The following is a 27617-nucleotide window of genomic DNA, read 5'->3' as shown; positions in this document are numbered from 1 at the left end:
ATACAAGTATGGCCACTAAAACTATACACATGTCTCGGATCAATGATTCGACGAGATAACTTTAGTTTCATACATTGTCTAGAAGAAAATTCAGTCATTAACCATTAATATTAAGAAAGAAAGCGATATGTATTTTCGTTACTTAACAGATTATAAAAGCATAATTTGAGCTGTTAAAGACTAATGTTTAAAAAAATATATTTAGTGAATATGCAATTCAATTTTATAACTATTAATATGAGCGAAGTATACGTAGTTTGTTGCACCAGTAATTAAGGTACGTTACTTTCTGTCTATGTTATCAATAATTTCCAATACCAAGAAGTAATTAAGATAATAAAAATAATTTATAATATTTATCTGCGCGTACGATAAATTCATAATACACGGATGGGCAATCTGTTACGGTCTAGCTATGTTACTAAGATATCGTATACGCTACGCTGACCGTGATGGCGAGGGCGATCTGTACGATGACCGAACTAACGGGCAAAGTAAGCCAAAGTACGAAAACATTTCGAATGTAAGAGAAGATGCAGATATCCATGGTATCAGATATATCACGGTTTATTAGTTTCAGTCAGGATAGGTTAGAGTAGTTTTGGCATTAGACGTCTTTTGTATTTTCTACATTGCCCGTTTAGCATACATGGCCTGTATCAGATACATAGCCCAGTCAACCTGTAGAATGCCCAACTAGCCGGGCAATATGAGAGAGAAGCATCATATCCACACGTTCTCATAGATTACCCGAGCATCCTATAGATTGCCCAAGTCACCGGGCAATGTGACAGATATAATATGCACACATAGACTTCACAACATGCTTCTTACAGATTGCCCAACTCAACGAGCAAAGTAAGAGATTTATCGCCAAATACTTTCGAAGGCTTATAAAGCTTTCATAAATAAATAAACGGAACCCTTAGATCAATAAAACTGAGGTATGATAAGCTTAAGATAAATTCAGGCGATACTCGAAAGTACCCATGTTTCAATGATACTCTAGTATAGTTCATACAGAAGATTAATATTAAAGTGGTTATTGTTTATAATTTTATTGGCTACATTTATCCACTAAAGTAGCAAGTGTTTTGATTTGAGATCATTAATTTGCTACCTGATAAATGATTTGAATAAGTATAAAATTATTTCCGTTATTATTATGCGATGATTTAGACTAGTAGTAAAGAAATATCAAATGATATGATTATCGTTACTCTGCAGCAGAAGAAATTCCTCAACTTTGAAAGGTGTAGAAAATCATATACGTACAAGACTCTCTAACGTGACAAGATGAAAATTTCAATATTATTTTCGAGTAAATAATATTCTATAAATCTACTATTATTACAGCTATTGAGTGGCACTAGATTCGGTTGGTAATTCAGAAGCTGGTTATGAGATATGTTAGTAGAGCGCTAATAAATGGAGTCGCTTAAATGATTAAACATTTGCTTAAAATCAAACTTTCGATGGTTCGATCGCTAAATCAGTAATAGTGAGACACAATTACCGTACGTATTTATTAACTTCATTTCAAGCTTATGACTATCAGAATACAAACTATCGTTATAATTAATATGGCTCTTGCAATGGTAATCATTGCTTTAGGCTAGGGCTGCTTAAAAATGTATTCAATTTACATCATCTACACGTTTTTGAATCTGATATAAGAGTAACTTTTTGGGGTTCCTATCAGATTACATGAAAATTAACTGCCAAAAATACGTTAGTCGTTGTTATCAACAATCTTTAGTCCGAATATTACTCTATACAGATTTTAAATTAAACATACTTTTTAATGATTAAAATAAATTACGCTGCTATGTTATCACTAATTATAATTATCATTTAAGAAACCCGATATTAATAGTGTCCGCTCAATTTATATAAAATTTCGTCATTTCTGTGAGGGTACTATGAATCTTCACTAATTATGCTTTTTCCAATGAAATCATAATTTTTCTATCTAATCTTTGGTACTATATCACATCTACAAAGATTTAATAAATTGCCAACGTTGAGATGTAGTATCTGAACATTGTGCTGTCTTCAAAGTTTCCAGCTCATGTGATTGCATTCTTCCTTCCAAACACATGTCAGTCATTCGATGTCTTAAGTGTCCAGTATCAGAATATTCCCATTCCTGTTAAATATAAGTTTATTATATATCTGGATACATATCAATATCAAAGTACTCCATTTATGTGTAAATCTGGCTTCCTAATCTTAAACTAGGTAATACCATCACATGCGCTCTAAACAAATTACACTATTAATACATAAACTGAACTCTGAGGTTATAGAAACAGTCATAATGAAAATATGATGTTGAATTCTCGTTCTGACGTAAAGATCAGGTTTACTTTATACTATCAGTATGAAATTATAAGTATACAGTATATTAACCTGGCGAGGATCATCATTACGGCAACTTTGTAAATTAACGGCTTGTGCTTTTGTTGCGCGATAATTGTCTAATGTTATGCAAAAGTCATATAGACGAATAAGCTTTGCGCTAACGATAGCCCACTTCTAGATGTTGAAAATAGCCACAACAGAAAAATATTCAAATGTTATGTAGCGCATATAATGGTATTTAGTTTTTTAGTAAAATTTATTAGCGTCTAAAAAATTAAATTAAGTTTTCTTTGAATAATAAATATTACGACTTAATTCTATCCTCTAAGCAACTCATGAATCGAAATTAAAGCAAAGTATCAAAATGAACTTTCAAATTTATATCTATAGTAGGAATTTCATACTGTACGTATGGATAAGATCAGTTATAAACTAAAATTGATAATATTTATAAATTTCAATGTCCAAATGTAAAATCATACAGAAAATTTGCTACAACACTTGAATTTCAAGAAAAATTATGCTATCTTCTCCTATCAAAAATATCCTAGGTGATTTCGTAAATTTTAGTGAATATAACGATTTTCAACAGCAATATGCCATAAAAGGGCATAGAGTATCTTATTATTAGATTATAGACTATTATCTATGCTTAGTATGATGTACGTTAGCATGACTTTCTATATCTTAAGACATATTTAGTAGTTATAACCATAGGCTGTTGAAGAAGATTCTATGGTAGAGTATAGATGACTATATACAGTAAGGTATCGAGTACTATTAAGGTTAGAGGTGAAAAATAGAACTGTAATCCATATATTAGGATACTTAGTTCATCATACTCTTGCTAGTAGAAATAATTTCTACGTAAATGCTGTAGTCGTTTCCATATTGAATTAATAATACTCGGCTTTAAGAAATTGTTACTAATAATAATCTGAGTATGCGTAAATTAATGTACAATATTGTATGGTGATTATAGCTACAAATGCTACGAAAAGTATACTAGCTGGCAACTTAGATTATCACAGTAGTTCTTTCTGGAAGTGCTTATTAGTTATATTCGACTACAGTAGAACTAAGCATCTATCTTTTTTGTATAAGGATCTATTAAACTTCTAATTTTCTACAAGTTTTGAATTTCCGTGATCGGTCATATTAAAAAGCTGCATAGAATTTAAATTTTATACATTAGTTATTAATGCGATATACTAGCACAGTTGGGAAAAATCGATAGTAATTAAATTATTTCATAACTAAAATAAATACTAACATGAGTGTTTGTAACGTTACTGCATGGCTTGACTTGAAGAAGGGCTACAATAGTTCTCTCTATGCCTGTTACTAAGCACAATCTTCCCTGCTTAAAATGACCATATACTGCTTTATAAGGAGTTGGGACACTAAAATAGAGGTTATAAGATTAATATTCCGTAGCTGAATCCATTGAAGTAATTTATCAGTGTAATGCAATTACCAGTAAAAATATGATAATAACCAAGATAAATTCTTTACTTACTGAAGTTCAGGATACACATTGTCTAAGTACCACTTAAAAGTTTGGCAATGAAGCCTCTTTCGTAGCTGTTTCCTTGATTTAACGCTATATTTTATAGGTTATTAAGCAAAATCAGTGTAAAATAGGCCCCCGTATGTGAACAAAATTTGTAGCATAAACGTGTTTCCATTCAGTAAGCGACTTACTTTCCGTAGTCTATACTCTTAATAATTTTTCGTATTTGGTAAAAATAAACCTTATATTCATCTAACCAAACTTCAACAACACGTCGCAAATTTCTATTAAGATGTTAAGCAAGTTGAAATATAAATCAGTAATTTCACTCTTATAAGACACTCCGAAATATATTTACGTTGTTGAAATGGGTTATCTTACGAATTAACTAATTCAGTAGTAGAACTACATTTATAATATTATACCTGTAGTATGTTCTACCCGCACCTTCAGGAAAGATATAAGGGTGCTGAAGCCGAAAGACATGTCCAACTCTAGAACAAGGTATTATTTTCATAAATCCACCGCACATCCACGCCCGAAATGACAACTCTAATGTTATGGAGAAATAAAATTATTTCAATCACTGTTAGCATTCGTAGAAAACAGTTTCAATTCACAGAAGCTATAGTTTCAATATGCAATATTGATTGTTAGCGTAGCAAATGGACCTAAATTTTCTCCACCCCAGATCTTTTGTCCCATATCATATTCTCCTAAGTCGTTGAACCATTGCTTAGAAACGGCATAGATACCACCAGCAATGGTCGGCGTCCTGTGTTAATAAAATCTCCAGTTTATGGCGCTATTTCTTAATCTACTTGCTGAACCAGAATTAATGACTATCGTATGCTGTTTTATACTTAATTGGTGACGTAGGATCTATTCTTTGATTTATCATAGCCTCTGTCATGTAGTCCCAGCGAAATGTTAAACTCCAGTCAAACCCTAAAGTAACAGTTCAGGCGTACTTTGATTTGAACTTGTTAATATCAATTTCTTGAAGTAGTTACAATTTATCTAGTTGAATCTAATTATTAGCGATATATAGGGAAAACAACATTACGTATAACCTCCACGAACATCTTCAGTGCCTTCTTGATATTCAAACGTATTCATATCAATATTATCCAAGACAGGACTAACAATCGCTTTAGGATTCTAATCATTAAATGTGGAAGCTATAAATTTTCTGTTTAAGTTAAAGAATCCGTTTAGTTCACGGTTTCCAATTGCTTACCAATACAATCTGTTCTAGTAGCGGCTCTGCCCATTGCTGATTGACTTCACAGTGACTATCAAGGAATATAATTGCTTTGCCTTGGCTACTTTTTACACCAAATACTCGAGATCTTATCAGCCCTGCGAGGATACAACTAAGTTTAATACAGCTGCAGTTATATTCTACGTCATTAAGGCAAAGTATTTTGTTTCATTTGCGGAAGACACTTAACTAAAGTTATTATTGTGATCATATAAATAGTACAGTATCTACTTTATAAATTAGTTACAAATTTCATGGTTTAGATTAGTATGACTATTGTCAGAATGTACAGTAGATGATAATCCTACTATAGCTCAAAAATTAAAAAAAGTTATGGCACAATATGTATGTGAATCTTTTAGGATAATTGGAATAGGATAGAAATTAGAGTAAATTAATTGCATTTCTTAGTAGAAGTCATTTTAAAAGCATAATTCCCTGAAAGGCTAGAAATATAAGATAGCTTTATACGGTATTCTTATTCTTTATACGATTATGCTACTAAGCTCTAACTAATTGTTATGTATATTTTAGGCGAGCGATTACTAATATACCTTGAAATGTTGGTAGAATCATATATCATCAAGTAAATTAGTATTAAATAAATGCATAGCTTAGTTGAAATTCACATTAATATATACTAGTATAGGACTGATGTATTTATTATAATTAGCATAGAGGGAGAAAATTTTCATCAATTCGGTAAATGTAATGAAATTCAATAAACCTTAAGGTAATATGGAATAATGACAATCTGCTGTTATAGAACAAGGTAATATCAAATGAACTCTAAAGATAAGTGATAAATGGTAACAGTAAATATAGCAATACCGCAATCTTGAATTTGAAATATGAGATTAATTATATTATCAAACATTATGTAAACTTAGCTATGTTATCCAAAGTAATTATGGCAAATATTTAGATATAGCTAATGTATCACAAGTATACGCACTACTTTTAGATTTTAAACTCATACCCTCTCTTTTTTTATTTCGGATAAGCTTGACTTTTGGCAAGGTGAGAAGTTCTTGACCTAGAGTAGCTAATTTATTGAAATAGAGAATTTTATTTATTATGTTGGCTTTTGAACAACATCCAAACAGATTAGTTTAGATAAATCACTAACCATCATCGCTATTATCATCTACTAGCACAATTTCCGACAGCAAATGAGGAGGAGTTCGATCTAGAACACTAATTTAATATAGGATGGGGAATTTTGAGTGATTTAACTTCTTGCATAACCAATTAAAATAGAATCTACTTCACAAATTGGCTGTAAATGCTATATTATCATTTACCACTATGAAATACTATAGCTATACACAAGAAAGTTGTAGTCAGACTATAATTTTTCTAACCAAATGTCCACGGTATTTATAGATACTTCCGTAGTAGTTATATTTATTAATTATGTCAAGGTATCGCCCAAAAAATGATTATAATAATGATTATAGTTGTAACCTTTGAACAGTCCTTAGTAATGTTGATCTGGCTTCGTTATGAAAAATAATCACAACACTTACTGATGGCATGTTAAGCCGGTATATTTTATTCTTGCAGCTATTGCAGTAGAGATTATATCGGTTTAATATAAATAATTAACTGAAATTCTTACTACTGACTTGGCTTTCCAATGCATTAACTTGTTATAACGGAAAGGATTTCAATGATCTTATTGATCACGCTACTTTTTTTAAAATGTCGTATCTGAGATGCTGTTGAGTGCTACAAAATTAAAGACTTTACAATAATATTTATTTAAACACTCACAGAGGATTCCTAGTATCTGGTACACGTCGATAGGCTCCAATTATGTCGCTCTCAAATTGATTAAATTGATGTTTTTCATAGCCTTCATCCTTAGATCCTCTTGATTTAAAAATGTATTTCTCAACATTAAACGTTTGATTAGCTCCATGTGAATAAATTGATTCCCGAGGCTATATTAAAAATGACATGAAAGAGTTTGATATCTAAGGTCATTGATTTTAATATGATTTACGGTGTGCTAAGCTTGTGTGTTTTTTATGCAGTAACAATCAGGATCCGGCAAAAACTACAGTACATTACTTGCTATGAGATTTAATGTTTGATTACATTTTGCTATAAGTAAAGTTTGCACGTAACTTTTCCAAAAATCTACCCGAAACTACGAACAGACTTGTAAAATCTAATATCAAGGACTCATAATGCAGTAATTTACTGTATGTATAAACTAATATGATGTATATGAATGGATGAATATCGATACTCCGTATTCAATTTCGAGAAATGAACGAATAAATTAATTATTAAAGAGGCCTATACTTACTTCTGTGTTAATTTTATCATAAATAATAAAATTATAGATCAATGATAATATTATTATCGCTACTAAATACACCATAATCTTAGCCATCCTTGCTAAACGCGTTACGTTTGTCCACAACAACATTATGATTTCACTTCGGTTAAATTATAATTATCAGCCTGTACGCCATTAAAACTCCGTGGCATCCCAATGGATCATAAATATATAAAATATAACTTGCTAGCTTTTATAACTGATTAAGAATATTACTGCTGATGAAGATCTTCTCTGTAAATCGCTGTATAGTCTTTATTTATAGGAATGGAGCTGGGACGTTTTGTATCACGCACTGGCAATAGAATATAACTATATTTATAAACGCATTTCTATCAAATCTCATATTGTGTCGAGAATAGACATCCTCATTGATTTTAATTAATTGCATGTACATATAACAACGAACTAGTAATAAATGACCAAGTAAAATTTTAATTAATTATCTAATTTCATAATATTAGCATATTCAATGTAAAAATGTCAGTATAACACTGTAGAAGTGTTTGATTCTAAATCTAATTAATTCATCATTTTAAGTACTCCATACTGAACCATATGTTCCTTGAAAAAGATAAATAGTTAGCCTTGCACATGTTAAAATGCGGGAAAATAATAGATAGAGTTTCACAACCAAGCGATATTCATTCTACATTATCTGACCTAAAGCAGCATATTGTCATAGTGTGCGATACAACTGTACACTTTGTAGCTATTACATGTACATTATGGCGCAGGTATGCCCAATATGGCTTAGATTAGGGGTAGATTTGTAACTATTTAACCGTGCATTGTTAAATTATTAAATTATTTAACATTCTTTATTCACACCTATTAATACTTAGGTACTGTATTCCTACTATTGCCTTATCACTATCAGTTAATGTAGTAATTCGTAGAAATATTCGACAAACTGACTAACTGACAGTAGTGGGCAATAGCAACTGAAGATACTTCACTAGCGCTATAGCCTAATAGCATGTATCATTAAATTTCCGTTGCTACCCAAATTTCCTTAAATTGTGAACCCCATTATGACAATGAGACTAGAAATAGCTTATACTTTTTAAGACATTCCAAAAATAAAATTAAGTCTATTTATTGTTATGCATAGTCCAAATACAGTATTATGAGTAGATGCCTCGTTTATGACATTGTATGATTTCTGGCGTGATATGCTGATTATAATAATATAGCGAAATTTTATAATAGCATTTCCGTATAAACGAAATGACTATAACGGTATTCACATACAGTAATTGATTACTTACTGCAGTACCCAATCGTATATAAACAGTATAAAGGAAGATCGGAAGCAATATAGTTGAAATATAGCTGCTTATCATTAGAAACAGTTAACTAGATAAAATATAACATTATTATGTAAATACAGTAATAGGAATCTTCATGTTATATTACAAAGTAAAAATTTTACCTAGAATATAACTCAGGATCATACATGCTATTCTAAATAAGATCAATATTAACACGATTCAACCACATGCTAAGCATTGTACCCCTTCACTTTTATAATACATCAACCACTTATCATCATTTAGGTACAATTTTTATCCTCATAAAGATATAAAAATTCACATTACAATTTAAACACTAAAATTGTCATCAGATTTGATAGTAAAATAAAAATCTTTCCATGTAAGAGCTTGGAGAAAGTTTAGAATAAAGATTTGAACTGGGTTGCATCTGTCATAACAATTAAAAAATTTCTTAATGAATATAACACCTTTGAGAGATTGCAATGTTAAGCTTTAATTGATGGATATCATCTTGCTTCATTATTTGAAGGGCTCTTGTATCTATAAAAATCAAGCTCTAGTTATGTACTTCATTTTACTGTATATAAAATTATAACCCATGCAATACATGTACGTTTGCTTCCATTACCTTTTTAGTGATGATGATTTAAGGATAAGAGTATTGGAAGGAAAGTTCCTAAGACCATTACAGTTATTTCCAGTTTTGATAGCTTACTCATATGCGGACCATGGTTAGAATTGTTCGAATTATCCTATCATATACATTAATATTATACAGTAAATCTCTTAAATATATAACCAAAGAAAAGTACTTTCTATAATCATCATAATTTTTGCTACATTAATTGGTAGAATACCTCTGTTTCCTTTTGAGAAGATACTTCTGGTAAGACGTGAACAGTAGCTACGTATAAGAACGTCCCAGCCGAAAAGAGCATTGCAAGTCCAGTTCCTTCCATTGTGGAAGAACTTTGGCCGGTCTAGTACGTAATAAATAGTTGTTACATGACTTTTAAATCTGTGCATGATAAATTCATATCACCTTGGTAAGGATATAAAATGTCGCGATTGCCATTACGGGAGCGGCTAGTGAAAATGCTAATAATTGCTTTCTGATACTGTAACGATTGCAACCCTGTTAAACAATATAATACATATATATAGTTTAGTGATTCATTTGTCAATAGAAAAAGTTTTGAACTATGCTACCCTTTCAGAAACAATTGAAACGACACTACAACAATTGCAGATCACCATAATGTGCGAAAAAAATTTCGAAATATACCAGCACACAATACATACTTCATGCAATAGAAATGAGCACAAACCAAAAGCAGCAGGTGCCTGCATTAGATATAACGGAAATTTTAACGTTAGTTTCTACTATACGTTGCGACAAATTAAGGTAAGCTTTGGACTGATATAATTTTTAAGAAGGGGTAGTTATGCATTTTCTCTTGTAACTTGACCTTGTGTAACATAATAGCGATAAAAACGATGGTCTCGACATCAGATCTAGACGTTGCTGCTGCAGCACCTAGAGCTACACCATCAGCTAGTGTAATATTGAATAAAGATGTGGAATGAGTATGTCAGAATACCAACAGTATTCTGACGTGGTATCGCGAAACAAAAGACACTAGTTACCAGCAGCATGGACAATTAAACCAATTGTGGCGGTTATTCCAGCCCTTCCAACTCTATTTCCACCTTCTGGATCTACAATATCAATGGAAGAATAATTAGTTGGATATCTTTATATCTGAAAATGGTGTCTTAATACCTAGGTATAACTTGTAGTAACAGTATTATATATTTACAAATGAATATGGTACGCGTTACAATACATAGACGACACAACAGTACTTCTTCAGCTAATTACATAACACGAAACCATGGAATATCTCAACGGTTTACTGTAAAAAGAGTGATTTAATGTGTTATCCGTGTATAAAAGGTTTATGTGTACACTTCTGACTGGCAGAGTAATATATATATTCTATTATTAGTATGTCTATAAAATACAATACCAAACATATAATATCGTATTACATTATAATATCAACGTATTATAACAACAGCACAGTATATTGACGTGAAATATTGTAAAGGGAACTTTTTTCCAGTTTTACGTCATTGTTTGAAATTATTTACAAGTCACTCATATTATAAGACTATATTACATCATTGGGCCAGGTCAATGCCCCATACGTAACTGTACTACTCGAATTAAGTTTTATTGTATCAATAAGTAATTCTCTAAGTCATCAACCTCCAATTTCAGCGATACTCCATTTATATTGGTCAATCCAGTAATTACTACTAATGCAAGCATTAAAAGTACCGCAAACATTATTATCACTAGCGATGAATAATAATGATAATCCACGAAAGCATGCTACGAAATAACGAGACATACAGTAGACTTTAAGAGATAGTATCTTTAGTATAATAATTGCGATTACAACAGGCAAGTTACCTTTAACTATGTTGAATACTCTATTTATGATAAATTGATTGAGCAACTTCGTACAGAATGGTAGGATAAGCGAAAAATTACAATATTCCTATATCATTTCATAAGGCGCCATACGCATTACCTTGGTTATGAAAAGCCAAACCACTTAAGTAATCAACAAGTAACATTACAACAAAGCCGAAACATAACGCAATACCAACTAAAGAATGCACGTCATTCCCATGACTATGTGAATGTTTTGCCATGGTAGCTGCACCAGTAGAAGATGAGTAGGTAATGTTCTGTATCTGTGTACCTTTTACTAGCTGACGTGGAATAGGGCAAGGTCTTTGATTGATGGAATAGATGGCCTCAATACCTTCTGGTATGATAACTGCCAAAGCTGTGCCCACGAGCATCCCAGCACCCAAGCATGACGTAATTTTCAGTGATTTCTGCAATTTACAATAAATTTATTAGTGTGTCAAAACTTAACCGAAAGTCAACTTTAGTTACTACTGTACATCGATCTCAACTACAGACCATTAACAAGCTTTCTATATACCGTATTCTACAGTAGTACCGTATATTCATTTGTGATATTGATAAGTTGGTATTTAGGAGTACGATTTAGCTATGCTGTGAGCAAAAATGCATTGAAAGAATTATAAGCTATTTGCTACAGTGCTGTACATATACGCTGTTTCATCGTAAAATCTCGTCCAAGTACCTCCCATTCATTATTACTGTAATTATTTATTTATTATTATTATGATTACTATTATTTTTCATTTTAAATGGTAGCAGTGTCCTGATCGTTAGCAGAATTCATTTCTAATTGCTGGTACAATTCATTCTGTAATTACGATAATCAATCTTTTAAATTTGATAGTTTGGCATTTCAATTTAGTATAGTTGAGTGCAAATATCGTATTTTTATATATATTCGTAGAGTACAGTAGATGAATGAAAGACATTAAAGTAATTTGCATGACCACTTTGGAAAAGATACCGTGGAGTCCTTCCAATAGCGGTAAATCCTTTCTTGATTTGATCTGCCTTGAGTTTAAATATTGTATTCAGCCATTGCTTACTACGGTAGATGTCAACTTGATGGGAATGATTTCAAATTATTAAAATTTATTGGGCTCAATAAATTCACTTACGATTCAATAGTAAGTGAGCATTGATACCGTGGGATATTATAAAATAAGAGGTAAAGTATGCAATTATTCCTCCATTAACTACATTGGTCTAAGTCTAGAATAAATGGCTATCGACTCTACTGTCTGCTCACTCTCAATCTGTTCCTTGTCATGAAATGAATCCCATGGTGGAAAGCATTGCTATCATTACGTTAGCTATACTATACAGTGTACACTGTACAGTATTGAAGGAATGAGACAAAAAAAGTTGATTCTCTGTTCAAAGAGGCAAAGTATCATTTACAGGATAGAAATTGAATAATTGACGATTCAAGAAATAGCCAATATCCTAATATAGAGCAAGTGCGGTGGTCTTTTGTGGAAAATTGCTTGGATCGATTGACTCTGCAGTACATTAAGTTGGCCATGATTGAAAATTTCTGCTGAAGTTAGTCTTCATTGGGTAAAGCTTGTTGACTGTTGCATTGAATGTTATTGGTTCAATGTATCTTTCTACATAGAATAACCTACCTCAGATAGATTCATTGACAGAGGAATAAGGCCTGCCAAATAGCAACCTACGAACATTGCCAAGGATAAAAATAATACTGCCGTTATATCCGCCATTTTGAGCTTGGGTAAGTCAGTGGGCACGATTTGTAGAATGAATTGATCGAGTCGAAAGCGTCTAGTACGCTATCGTGCTGATGCAACAGTGTGTCGTGTATGGATAGTTGAGTACTGCATGGTATACAGTAGTTCATCATCCATTCAGTCATGCGTAATACAGTAGAGTACTCAAGCGTATTGTGTCTGTTTCATAGGGCTTCAGACCACTTTATGACATCATGTATGGTACATGGTATCATCAGTAGAACTGGACACGTCAACAAATAGAGCGCTGTACTGTACTGTCTACAGTATTTCTACTGGAGGAGTCCACTGTACAGCACATACTGTACACTGTACACTGTACAGCACAGCACAGTACCATGGAGGGCCTACAGTACTGTACACTGTGCACTGTACACTGTACACTCAGTATACTCTAGTGTACCGTAAATGAAATCAGTACACTTAGACTGGGTCGTGAGTACATTTTTGGTACTACCATAGTGAATGTGGGTAGCACTGATTAGGAACCCACACAGAAGTTTGTCCACACCCATTGGCGTACAGTACAATAGGTAGTGTAGTTTCTGGCTACAGTATGTAGCACGGTACGATACAGTGTATAGTACTGGACTGGAGAGCAGACTGGTAGAGTACACCGTGGCAGGGACTTTTCAACACCTCCATACCTAAAAAGAGGACATGATGAGAACAGTGTACAGTAAGGTACACGCACGTGCGCCAAAACACTCATTATTGGACCTCGTCGCGTCAATACTGGACGCAAATAGAGTAGGGCATACTGGGCATGCACGAAACAGCAGCCAAATGAATGCAGTACTGACACTGTCGGACACTGACAGACAGACACCGGCGGCTGCAGTTCTGTCCTCATCTTCTCCACTAACAAAGTGACTACTGTATAAATCTCTTGGTATTTTTAGAGATCAAATTAAACGAATAATCAATTCATCAATCCATTAATGACGATCTCGACGTCACGCTGTACAAGGTACAGAATACAGTACATTGATTGATAGACACATCGCTGAACTTGCAATCCTATACAGTACAGTATTGTATCTTGATGTACCGCAGATTGACCTACTGTACGTGTCAAGTGGAAAGCCCCATTATCGTTGCAGCTTACAGATTTGCGCCTGTGGTGGTGTCCAGCTGTCTGCTTACTCAGCTACCATTATTCTGTAGAATTGTATTCATTTCGTCTTCGCCTTGACAGTGAAATCAATTCTTCCATTCAACATCCTTACCCTCAACCAAACAGCTCTATTGGCTCTACTGTATTTGCATTTTGGATCGTTTAATCGCATGGTAAGATATTGTAGCTGCATGCTCGTAGATTGTTATCATCATCCATTGGACCACGATCTCCATTTTGGTAACTTAGATACACAGAATCAATCCTCAATAAAAGTACAGTACCATTTAATCCTTGCCATATTCAATAAAATGACCACATTACTAGTTTCGTTGCATGGCTAGTTTATTGATTTTGTAATCTTGCAAATATTACACAACATTACAGAACCAGTATGCAAATCATAATCATCGTCATATCGCGCTACCGTTCGTAAAACTCAATCTACGGTAGTGAACGAAGGATGTCAATTAGATGCTAAAGTGAATCAACATAATCATTCTATTCAACCGTGCTGTTACCATTACTAATAACGCATTTACAAATGCTTGGAGAATAATTAATAGACAAGGACTACCATCTATTCTTTAGTATTCTGCACGATTAATTTAATTGAATGGATCAATGATTCACGCCATTCCATCACTTAATAGACGTACGCATAGGCTGCATTTTGAACGCAATGACTAGTCTAGAACATCCAGTATCAATGACTATTTTAATTAATGAACTACTCACTATTGTAAATTGAGAAACATCCAATAAGTAAAACATGATATTATCAATTTTTTCTATTTGTATATTTTTCTCCGCTGCTTGACTTTTATGTAGATGAAAAGAAAATGAGGTGGAAACGAATAAGTTTTTTGATCATATTTACTTTTATCTGGCTTACCTTGGTATTTATCTATACTCGTGACCTATCACGTTCGGACGAGGTAGAAAATGCATAAGTATTATTATATGTATATGTATCAAGATTGCCCGTTTATTGTCTATATTTTGGATATTGGAAATGACTGATTTCTTCTCGCCTTACGTTGATATAGTAAATCCTTGCAGTAATAGTTTTCTAATATCCAATGACTTCGATACAAGAAGATTGCATCGGAGAACTCATAAAGTTAAAATTATTAAGATACTTTGAAGCTGTTCAAAAAAAATTACGAATAAAAATCTTCAGACAGTGCCATAACAATATACAATACTGTAGTATCTAACAGGCTATAGCAGTTACTTCATATCATCGTCATTATCCTTCACATAAGAGGGCTTATAATGAAATAATTTTCATATAGAGCTGTATAAAAGTATTGCAAGAGAAATGGATAATTTATCCGATTCAAGCAGTTATAGAATAAATCGTGCTATACGAGCGTACAATACATAAATAGTGATGTAGTAAAAGTGATGATCAATATTGTAGTGATTGACTGGGTTATTTTTTTCCTTGAATCATACGTCTACTCAAACTCGAATATGACTGATTATTTCTTCATTGAACTACACAAAGGATAGAAATAAATGGTAAACTACTTTACGTTCCCAATAATTTCAATGGGCCTTTCAGAAACGAATCAGCTTTAATTGCAGTACTTAAAATATCCATTCTTTAATTATTCGTTATTTCATTTAGATACCATTATCACACCAGTAAATTACATTGCAAATAAATTCATTAGACCTATCAAGTTTGAGTCTGTTTTAGCTGGTTCTTCATTTCCTAGTTCTTTAATTGCAGTATAAATTATTGGTTATTCTATGTAACAATGCATCTCTTAGATTTTAGATTTTTTATCGATAAAATAGTAAAGTTATCTAATATCTCTTTTTGATACTAGTCAAAAACAGCTAACGATGCTAGATCAAATAAGGACAGAAAGATACAGCAGGATGATAAAGATCCTCATGATAGAAAGGTAAGGGAAAAGATTGAACAGCATGCTCAGCAAGTTATAGACTTGTCAAATGATGAAGGTGACCATGAAGTTAAATTACTGGAGCCTCAATCCGAACAGGAGATGCAAGATAACATCCGTTGGAATCCCAATTTTGACGAAAAAGCTTACATTGGTGCAACTGCTTTAAAACAAGGCGAAGATGCTTATATTCGGAATGCTTTCAATCAAGCGGAATGCGATAAATTGCCTACTGATCGAGGTGTACCGGACACGCGTGATTATAGGTACTACTCAATTTCGTTATAATTTGAATTCATCCATACAATTACAAAATTAACTTGAAAGCAATAGAGCAACATTTTCATTCTACAGTAGTCGAAATGTGAGAGAAAATATTTTTGCCAAATTAACGCTAGTGCTAACAGCTAATTTGAAATGATAATAGGCAATGAATTATATTTAAATTATATTATATTTAAATCGTTCTTACGTTTATTCATAGTTGAACGCATTTTTGTATATCGGACGCGATTGAATCATCAGATATCGCATATGATAAAGACAATGCTTAATGTCTAATAATTGTAATGATTGTCTTACGTAATATCTCGAATATTTTTGTTAGTGGACTAGTGTAGTTAGTGAATATATTTAGATGCAAAAGCTATTGAATTACTGGCTAATGATACAGGATACGGATCTACTTGGGTGATAATATAAAAGATATGGGAAAGCACTAATTGATTGTATGGGAAAATCGTCCCTTTTCTATTCAAATTCTTTTATGAACTTTTGTTTTTAATTTCCATCCTTTTTATTTCTGGTATCTTGTGATTTTGTCATTAGCCGAAGCCCCTAAACGAGCTTGATTTAGGCAATCTCAATATCAGTACTCACAAGTGTTAGTATTCAAATAATAATGAATATGCTGAAAGTTCGTCAAGTACAGGTGTGAGAGAAGTTTCCAGTTACTACGATAAAATTAAGCTTGAAATGAGAGTTGTCGCTAGCAGTACCGAATTAAAAAATTGCAAGTTTTAGAGGTTAAACTATTCCTTCAACTGTCACTGTACGGTCTACTTGTTCTACTCCCAAGTACTGCAATAAGACAAGGAGGAATCATACAATCGTATACGAAACACTTGAGTGTTTGTCGACTATTAATTAACAACCAAAGTTTAATCACGAAGCAACGATATTTATTGTTGATATTCTTGCCGTTCAAGGATTTTTCTTTTAAATCTCTAAAGTATTATTCTCCATAGGACATGTGCTTATTTTTTTAATTAATTTTCTTTATCAAACGGAAACTGTCAATCTATGTTAATTTTACTGAACAGGATAGCAGTGACTAAAAGAGATTAAAATTACGATGTTTGCGCTGATAACGTAATTATACTTTCTTTATAATTAATTTAACAGCTGCAGATCATTAGAATACAAGCACAAGTTGCCCACAACCTCTGTTATCATTACATTTCATAATGAAGCTCGATCCGCTTTACTTAGAACAATTCGCAGGTATGTAGTGTAATCGAAGTACTGCCTTAAAATAACATTACTTGGGGCCGACAAATTTTGTTCAATTGACCGTTATTATAGGAGATATGCTTTATATTGATTCTAAGATTAATTGAGTTTTTATTAATACGATATCCATTCATCTTTGGTGATAGTGTTCTAAACCGTAGTCCATCCGAGCTATTAAAAGAAATTATTCTTGTCGACGACTTTAGTGACAATGGTACGCTCACAAACTATTGCATATATAAAATCTCTATGCTAACAATGGTGATGGTTTATTGCACAATAGTAAATTTTTATAACAAAAGTACTGAAATAAATATTATCTAGCAAACGATGGCAGGCTCTTAAAAATCTTACCGAAAGTGAAGACTTTGCGAAATAATAAACGAGAAGGTTAGTGCAATAAAGGAATAATTATGATATCATTACGATAGACTAGCTTCCAACTTGCACGGAGCGATAATTTCTTCTCCTATTGTCTTTGCTGCAATTATTGCGATAGAAATTGTATTCGAAAATATACCTTACGCACAAACTCAAGAATTCATATTTCTACAGGGTTAATTCGATCTAGGGTGAGAGGTGCTGATCTAGCAAAAGGCGATGTGTTAACATTTTTAGACAGCCACTGCGAAGTAAATGAACGTTGGTTGGAACCTCTATTAAGTCGAGTTGCACAGGTTCGATATAAATAAAACGATATTTTCGCCTACTTCGTAATAAACACGCTAAATTTATCATCGGTATTACATTTACAGAATGAAACTATAGTTGTTAGCCCTATAATCGATGTTATCCACATGGATACGTTTAATTACATAGGTAGCTCCGCAGATTTAAAAGGAGGTAAAAAGATTGTTCGTATTATATGAAATGATGTATTAACTCTGATGATTTCTAATAATATCATTAATTGGCTGTGTTTCGGAAATGCTAGGATTTGGATGGAATCTTAATTTTAAGTGGGACAGCATGACATCTGAAGAGCAATCACAGCGGGCCGCTCACCCGACACGACCTATAAAGTAAAGATATTAGCGCTACTAAGAATAATGCAAGATCATTGCTATACGCGTATGCAATCACTAACCACTATATGATTACACTTAGAACACCAATGATTGCAGGAGGCCTCTTTTCTATCAGTAAGAATTGGTTCATAAAAAGTGGAAAGTATGATATGGGAATGGACGTTTGGGGAGGAGAAAATCTTGGTAAGACTATCAGTATCAATAACAAGATGTAGCAAAAGAGTTCTTATTTGTTCCATTCTTTTACACAAAATAAATCTTGACGACAATATCATGGTGATCGCAAATAAAGAAATATCTTTACGTATTTGGATGTGTGGGGGAAGCCTTGAGATTGTCCCATGTTCCCGAGTTGGTCATGTATTTCGCAAACGGCATCCGTATACCTTCCCTGGGGGTGGTGGCTTCGTATTTGCAAAGTAAATACATAAATGATTGCTTGCATGTGATAGCAAGCAAGTATAGTAGTATACTGATTCAATCGTAATATTACGTATTCCGTTCTCAGGAATACCAGAAGAGCAGCGGAAGCATGGATGGATGGATATGCAAAATTTTATTACAAAAGAGAACCTGGAGCCAGGGGCGTTCCTTATGGAGAGTATGCGGAAATAACTATCCGACTGCAAAAATTTTACTCTTACAATTTTTTAATAATTTTTACTACACTAGTATTAGCGATCGCCTGAAATTAAGAGAGAAATTGAAGTGTAGATCATTTAAATGGTATATGCGCAATGTCTACCCAGAACTGAAGTAAGAATCTGGAGCATGTGTATATTAATGTACACTCTTACTCTTAAATATTTCATGTCATTAAAGTACTGATAAATATGTAATAGTGTTCCTGAAGGCGTAAATGATAAATTTGGCGAATTGCGCCAAGGGGGCAAATGCCTCGACTCTATTGGTGGTAAGCCGGGCGATAGAGTTTCAACTTTCCCTTGCCATGGCGGCGGCGGAAATCAGGTAGTAACTGAAGTAATTTTGAGTCCTTATTACCGTAGACTAATTATCTTTACTGACACTTAGGAATGGATATATAGCCTCGATCTCAAGCAAATTAGACAAAGGGACCTTTGCTTATATTTGAGTGACACCAAAGGCCAGCATATTCCTGTAACATTAATGCCTTGTGAAGGGGACGCAAAGCTCATGGTATAATATTAGTTTTCATTATACCATGGACCATGTTTAATATATGTTAACATTGATTACTTATCTACGGTATTATAGGCATGGGACATGACAAAAGATAAGATTAGAAACAACTTTATACAACGATGCTTAACCATCTCGTCAAGCGGAGAAATTGTCGCTGATCCCTGCGAAGACGATAATGAAAAGCAAATATGGCAATTGAAGGAATCATAATTGGAAATGATAAAACCACTATCCAGTCACAATACTGTTTTTACACATTATTACGTACGCTTTCAAATGAAATGGGTGTATATATAACGACATACAAATTACAGTACCATACAACGGTAAGATTGTTGCAAAACAGTTTCACATAGATGCGTATTTTATTTAGCTTCATCTGTCGTGATATACGAACATTTACGACCGATAGCATTATTGTGATGTTATCACAAATTTTAGCCAAAGCGACCATAAAAATGCCGGAAAAAGTTATTTCAATTTATGTTACAAAAGAATCATTCGATAGAAATTTTAAGCGCAATGAAACTTTGTAAATAATCTATTAGTAATATGAATTATATTATTAGCAGGTTTGACAATATAGTTATTTTAGACCATTTTATGCTTGAGATAAAAATTATTATAAATCTTACTAAACTTAAAAATCGGGTTTGCAGGTGTAACTATATGTGGACAATATTCATATATATATATGCATGTTTATAATTACTTAATGAGCATGTCTGTTTTGAATTTGATATCAAATTTTAAGATTAGTTAAGTAACACTTTAATAGTTAATTCGTACAACCTAAAGTAATCAATATGATATATCATAATTTAGCATTATTGATTTCATCAAAATAATTTAGCAGTAGTGTTAGTCATTACTAACATATAGTCCAAATCAATCGATCAACAGCATTTATAAAATGGTTATTTATGATTCTGTAAAACGGTACTTTACAATGGCACGTTAATATCGTATCCTGAGTTGATTGATCGCGACAAAGATTTACAGGCGATAGAACTCAGTAATACCAATACCGAATTAAATTTTGCGAATACACACAAAAATTACTGTACTACAAAACTCTCTAACCATTAAGATACGATATCGAAACACGAGATAAACATACTAAAACAACAAAAAAACATACTATAAATGAATATAGATATATAAAACTTTAAGGTCATTTATTATTGAATCCATATCAACAATCAGAAATTACTGCTTTAGGAGAGCCAACTCTAATCTCCTCATTCTCTACAGGTTCATGTCTTTTGTTGTTGTCAGGAACACGATGCCAACTGCTTCTAGCATCACCTGTTGTCAATGAAATACGACTTGTAGATATAGTACGGTTATAATTGAGCCGACGAGGTACAGGTGAAGAGGCGATATTTGTGAGACTGACAAGTGAACCATAAATAGGAGTTGATTGTGCTGACTGACTTGCAAGATCGCACTGTTCCAAGATTTTTTGTAACTCACTTTCACTTGGACCACCATCACCAGATGCTTCGTTTGCTAAATAAAGAAATACGTTAAGTGATATGCATAAATAATTTTGACAAGAATCTTCAAAAGCTTACTTTCAGAGAACTTTTGTGCATCATCAAGTGCAGTCGATAAATCCCAAACCTATTAAGAGTTGATTATAGAGTCAAGAAATACTGTAATTTAGCTTAAAACTACTTGCAACATTGGTGAGAATAACCTGAATACTTCCATTTTCATGGCCAGTAAAAAAGAACTTTCGAAGCCTTGAACTCAGTCTACCAACTCCCTCGCATTCATGTACACTGTGGCATGTGATATTTGAACCATCTACGGAGCGTATTTTACAAACCCTATTTTTAACAATACAAATATTTTTAACTCTCAATGCAACAAGAATTCTAGGATACAGAACAATTCACATTGTTATCGAAGTTAAATCTGTACGATTATTATTAACTTTACCTTTTCCCTGTAGAAGCCAATCGAACGTAAAGATAATTTATTTCCGGTATAACTTTTTGAATAAAGATTTGCTCGCCGTCACGATGACCATATGGACCTTTGATATTAATTTTAATAGTATTACTAAGAAGAATATTAGTCCACTACAGACAGTAAATATTTCACCATTGCAAATCCTATTATATCATATTAATTTCTTTACCAATTTGATTTCCTGCCTCCAAACCATAGAATGGTTCTTGAACATTCGATAAAGTTAGGACACGGTATGACGCTAACGGCACTGATCCGGGTTGAGTAGAAATCATTCCACGAAATCGAGTTACAGTCCATGTGCGAACATGTTTCTCGGTGCATACTACAATAAATGAAAGTAATCAGTCAAGGTTATATTACATAGCATTACTAGAAGATTAGTAGCAAAGGATGATTGTTACTAATGTATTGATCGTTTACCGGATATTAAATTTTTTTCACTTAACATAACATTAGTAATAGCATTCCGATGAACAGTAAATGTCTGCAACAGTTGTGGTCCTTGCCCAACAGTTTCAGGATGCTGTACAATAACTCGAACAATTCCGGAACTCGTACCGTAAGCAATTTCAATCCAGTTACCGCTACCACCACCTCCAAAATCTATAATTAATGATATAAGTTATAAAGATGTCTAAGAATAAATCAACGCCAATGACTTCATACTGTCATAAATATCATTAATGTAACATACTGCCTTTAGGTGTCAAGTAAACACTTAAAGATGTGACCGCATGGTTCTCAGGATCCTTATATAATTGGGTAACGAGAAGATCGTTGTCTTTCATTCTTAATGGAAATTTTTGAGTATCTACGGAAGTGTCATACACAAAGTATTTAAAAGTAAATATTAAGTATATTTAAATATTACATACCCATTAAAATATATTTACAACTAAGGAATTAAGATATTCTTAGAAATGCTGTAAGTAGGATTATCATACCTATATAATAAATACAACCGTTTCTGCAACCCAGCAAAAGAAATTCAGCTGCAGCATCCCAACTAGTTATAGGCATTAGATCTTGTTTCTGAAATGAACAACCTTTCGTTACTAAAATAACTACTGGAGTTGTTAGTAGCTCAAGATGATACCTGCCAGTGTTGATTTGTAGAATGCCAAACACCAATCTTCCCTGTATGACTTATTGCAACAAGATGGCTACCAACGAAAAACAATGCATCCACGCTAACATATAGCTCAAAAGTTCCTAATTATAAATGAATAATAACTAATGAATCAGGAGCTTTGGCATAGCATACAACAGACAGCAGTACTCATGCGAAGGGGTAATATGCACCATACCTATTTGAGTTACAGGAATAGAACCAAAGCTCCATAAACGAATTTGGCTTCCTATACGGACATGAAATAATACCGTACGTATCAGAGTTTTAATTTCATTATGCTGCATATTACTAGTATTATAAAATTGCTTAAAGTGATAATGTAATACCATCATAATACGCAATAACCAGTATATAAAAAATATCTATGCACATCATCTAACCTGAAGCCACCGCAATCATCTTATCTCCGAGGGATCCACCAATGACTCGAACGTTTAATGCCATTTTCTCAGCAAAATTTGCTAGATAAGGACTAGTAAAACCTAGCTGCCAGCCTGATGTTTCTGTCAATCTAATAAATATCGTTTTCGACAAGATCTCAATTTATAGAATTATAGCATTCACTTAAGTACCGCCCGAATAAATACTTACTTATAACAGCAAATACAGTGAGCAAATGAAACTGCAATCCAGTTGTAATGTCCAGTAACTGATAAAACACGCTTCATACTTGCATCATCTATATTAATAACGTGTGCGCAATTCACAATAGACAGTATTTTCGATTAGTAAATATCATTAACTTTCAACTACATATGAAATGGACGACAGTATGTAAGTAACTCGGGCTAATAACATATATGTAATCTTATCATCAAAATTAAAATTTTTAACGTTGCTTACTAAATTTATGAGATTTGGGTATAGGGAGCGCTATAAATGTTAAAAGATATATTATAACAAAAACAGCCATTAAACATCGTGAACAGCCAAAAATAGAATAATAATTATCAGAGAACGACAACTATTTTTAATATCAATCAATGCAATCTATTTTAGCTACAAAGGAAAAGCTTTACTTGGTGAAGACAAGTAGGCGCTGAAATGCAAACTTCCACAACCGGAGTCGGACTTGTTTTCGCACAAGGTTAATTGTCTCACTATGAAAATATCATGAATAAAATTGAAAATACTGTAAAATTCATTGCTATTATGCGTGGCAGTCATATTCATCTGTTGTCATTAGAATGAGATCATTAGAGCAGTTATGTGGCTTACCTAAAGGCGTGATGCCGTAAAATTCCGCCTCATGTTTTACCGTTGATAGACCAATATTACTATCAAACATAAATGGGGATATTAGAAAGTCTTCCAAGATATCCATAATAAGTTTTACATATTCGTGTATATTACACACTCAGTGCTTTAAAAAATAAGTATTTCCTTTTACTGGTTTTCTTATACCTTACCGTAAATCAATTTCCTTCGTCCTCAAATAATTTAATATTGGTATAAATGCATCGGGATCACGGTCGATAAATATCTGATCATAAATAGCGCGATCAATGTTGCATTGGATCTCAAAATAGCATAGGCATATGTATTTACTTAGATAGATTTATAGTACTAAACTTACGTCGCCATTTTCATCTTTCAGCGTTGGTATTCTACCATCCAGCAAACTTTTTTTATTATGTAAAGACAACATTTAGGATTAGGTGGTTATTACACTCTTGGAAAGTGATTGTAACTGTATCTTACAGAACGACTTTGCTGGAAATATTAAGATACCAGCCGATATTGATAGTAACGTCATAAAATGAATATCATCTTTCCGAAGGCTATGATGTACGTAAAATTTATTCAAGAAACTACTGAGAAATTGCAATTTCAATCATAGCCAAAACTCAATATTACTTCCAAAAGAAGCATTTTGCCATAACGGATTGTGTTACAATTATAATAACAATTCTGTAGCTGGTATACTACATGAAATAAAGTCCATCGAACAGTAAGATATGACGTTAGCCAAATCATAATTTGTAATAATGCTATCTATACTGGCTATTACTATGCTCATCTATATCATTGCCATAACCAAATCCAATCATAATTATAAATGTATATAGAAAGAATCCTTAATTTAATATAGACGAGTACATAATTACATAGCCTGCTAACCATGTAAAGAAAGTATTCGGAATCCACGTTAGAGTTTGCTTGGAGGTCTGAAATCTATACAATCAATGATATAATAGCAGTGATTAATTGCTAATGTTCAGCACTATAGGACGTAGAGTCATAATTCTTAAATTCAATTACGTAATTTTTCAATCCACTGATGATTTTTATGAATACAGAATATTCACAACATTATAAAAAGATCACGTTAAACAATCAGATTGTTATTGAACTTTATGACAAATGCTTTCGATAGCCATAATCCTTTCTTTATTTGTACTGGTATCATGTAGTGATACTCGTACAAAATCACTATCGAGTAACTACAGTATACGAACAGTATTTGGATGTGAAGATTATCTAGCAACGAAATATAATAGGATAAAGAAGACCATGAAACTACCATATTGTACTTTCGTATAGCTTTGATATGTAAATCCATTTACTCGAATCATGACATCATACGTAGGTAGGGTTAATCACGGACTACCTAACCTATGAGTCTACACGAACCAAAGAAGTAGGTAGATTAGTTTCTTGTTGAATGTAACATTTTTTTACTACAAATTGTGCTACTAGGCAATCACTAAATCTTAGATAATGAAATGATTGAGTAACAATATGCAAGTCAAAACATGAGTAAACAAGAACTACTTTTAAGCTGCAGGTTAATGTGACGAGCTGTTTTACGAAGGAGAAATACGAGTATGCTCGGCAATATCATTCGAAAAATGAATTCATACCCGTCTATCATGCTCTTATTTTAGTAGGGTATCATTAGCTAACTGATGTACGTGATTATTGTACAAGTTTAAAGAAGGCAGTTTAGTCATAAATTAGTAAGCATGACGGACATTGTGGCGATCATCTAATATTTCCCATATTCAGTAGAAGTTAAACCAGGTGTAATAACAGAATTTTGATCTAGTGAATCAAATCGTAGTGTAAAGTACCTATTGCTTTATGTACGAGAATACCAGAATTATCAGTGAAAAATAGGTACTGCAAGGCGTATATCGGTAAAACTACATGCAATAACAACCATTTGATCTAGTCAATCCAGGACTGGACTATAAATAGACGTAATCATGGGATGATGTATAGGCTTTATCAATGAGTGATATTGAAAACGGATATTCCATGAAGCTGTGTGCAACAATAACCTTTTTGATCGAGTCAGCGAACTGACTCTATTCTAGTACAGTATACCAGCGACTTGTGGATAAAATAAGAGAAAGAGAATACTGACATTGAGAAAAGGTATAGGGATTGAATGATAATGACATTGCCGATGTTGAAATCAAACTACGTGTAAGAAGAGTCTTTTGGTGGTTGTAAAGAACTTTCTCCTCTAGTGTTATTACATCATCCTTGAGAAATGGGTATTGAGCTATAATACCATCATATCATCAAGATCGTTAAATGTATCATGGAAAATGTTTTGTTTTCAAGTCAAGTGATCAAGTTGTAATGTCTGACCCAAGCAGAACGACAGTACCAATGGCATGAAGTTTATCTTGACAGATACTGCTGTATTACATAGACATTATAATATCATGTTACCAATAAGATTAACTGGAAATAGTAATGGTAACGATGTACAGTAAAATTTTGATGATGATTGTAGGCGATCTTGTTGACTGGTAAAGGGATAAATTATGCTTCCACTATTCTACTCGTCAATTACCAGTACGCGTCTAGGATTGTCCTCAAGCTAGCTCTGCATGTCATCACACGCGAACTACTATATGGATTAAACAGTTTTGATCACCGTTACTGCTGATCAAGGTTAACCAAGGTAATAGCTCGCTTTCTGGCAATCGATAGCTACCCCATGCAGTTTCTATATTCATGCCTACAATATCCTACATCACCTTTTACCACCAACGTTGAGCTTGATAATGGTATCTCCAACTGACAGTGAATAAGGCGAAAAGCTAACCGATTCCATTTGCGCAAAATAGATTGATCCTGAATGGATTTCCCTGGCTCAGTCGATTTCTATCGTGTTAGCAGTTGGCTTTTACCAAGCTTCTCCTATTTTCGAACAGCAGTTGGTGGCAACGTCTTGCTTCCTTTCTTAGATACTTTTCGCCATCTTGTGAAACGACTCTGTGAATTGCTGATGTCAGAGCATGAAATGTCCCTAGTTTCACTCTCCAAGAGAGTGAGCCGTTGTTTTGTTGTTTTGCACTAGGTCAGACGGTGATGAATGACGCCAATATACAGTACACTCATCATCCTGTGGGGTACGTACAGTTGAGCGCTTGACATCAACTTGGTGATCCGGTACGGACCCATTGTTGAGATTGCTAGTAGTGATCCGGTACGGACCCATTGAGATTACTAGTACTGTACACTTTAAACTGGGCGTTGCACCTACCTTACAGGACACTCTCTCTCAGTAAAATACTGTAATTCTATACAGTACTATACAGTGTACACTGTACAGTACTCTACAGTACTCCAATGCCGGTTACTAGTGGGTGTACACTGTATACTACTGTACAATGTACTGTGCATGACTGAGTTTGCGTACCGTATGGCACTAGTCACATCACTCCTACACCAAATCTTCACTTCTGGTGATTTGCAGTACCCAAAAATTCCATTCTT

General features: G+C 33.3%; 4 protein-coding genes across 4 annotated transcripts; 1 reads left to right on the top strand and 3 right to left on the bottom strand.

Moving 5' to 3' along the window:
- Nucleotides 1-1996: 1996 nt before the first annotated feature.
- TRIADDRAFT_27135 (uncharacterized protein) lies at nt 1997-7048 on the bottom strand (the record flags this gene model as incomplete). The annotated part of the gene is made up of 14 exons (XM_002113130.1): nt 1997-2149; nt 2413-2538; nt 3638-3767; nt 3884-3967; nt 4069-4161; nt 4303-4429; nt 4549-4652; nt 4741-4825; nt 4951-5038; nt 5118-5239; nt 6121-6186; nt 6271-6338; nt 6609-6707; nt 6918-7048. Coding segments are annotated over 14 exons (1476 nt in total), but the record flags the coding sequence as incomplete, so codon positions are not given.
- A 2352-nt stretch (nt 7049-9400) lies between these two features.
- On the bottom strand, nt 9401-12998 carry TRIADDRAFT_26661 (uncharacterized protein; the record flags this gene model as incomplete). The annotated part of the gene is made up of 8 exons (XM_002113129.1): nt 9401-9520; nt 9650-9748; nt 9811-9903; nt 10071-10112; nt 10238-10323; nt 10416-10487; nt 11369-11681; nt 12903-12998. 8 exons carry the CDS (start codon nt 12996-12998, stop codon nt 9401-9403), a joined length of 921 nt encoding a protein of 306 aa, XP_002113165.1.
- A 3165-nt stretch (nt 12999-16163) lies between these two features.
- TRIADDRAFT_27318 (uncharacterized protein) lies at nt 16164-19975 on the top strand (the record flags this gene model as incomplete). Its single annotated transcript, XM_002113499.1, has 13 exons — nt 16164-16327; nt 17466-17564; nt 17720-17787; nt 17898-17963; nt 18129-18250; nt 18329-18416; nt 18508-18595; nt 18681-18784; nt 18894-19020; nt 19110-19202; nt 19274-19357; nt 19444-19570; nt 19838-19975. The coding sequence occupies 13 exons, from the start codon at nt 16164-16166 to the stop codon at nt 19973-19975; spliced, it is 1368 nt and encodes a 455-aa protein (XP_002113535.1).
- Nucleotides 19976-20960: 985 nt separating this feature from the next.
- On the bottom strand, nt 20961-26952 carry TRIADDRAFT_63984 (uncharacterized protein; the record flags this gene model as incomplete). Its single annotated transcript, XM_002113128.1, has 19 exons — nt 20961-21073; nt 21203-21277; nt 21343-21391; nt 21468-21600; nt 21713-21809; nt 21915-22070; nt 22169-22351; nt 22443-22559; nt 22693-22780; nt 22845-22960; nt 23056-23106; nt 23261-23391; nt 23472-23559; nt 23900-23980; nt 24099-24157; nt 24290-24399; nt 24457-24502; nt 25002-25055; nt 26876-26952. 19 exons carry the CDS (start codon nt 26950-26952, stop codon nt 20961-20963), a joined length of 1824 nt encoding a protein of 607 aa, XP_002113164.1.
- Nucleotides 26953-27617: the final 665 nt, after the last annotated feature.

Source organism: Trichoplax adhaerens, genomic scaffold, assembly GCF_000150275.1.
Source record: "Trichoplax adhaerens TRIADscaffold_6 genomic scaffold, whole genome shotgun sequence".
NCBI lineage: Eukaryota > Metazoa > Placozoa > Uniplacotomia > Trichoplacea > Trichoplacidae > Trichoplax > Trichoplax adhaerens.
The sequence above is the reverse complement of the archived record's forward strand: the minus strand, read 5'-3'. Positions and strand labels throughout refer to the sequence as shown.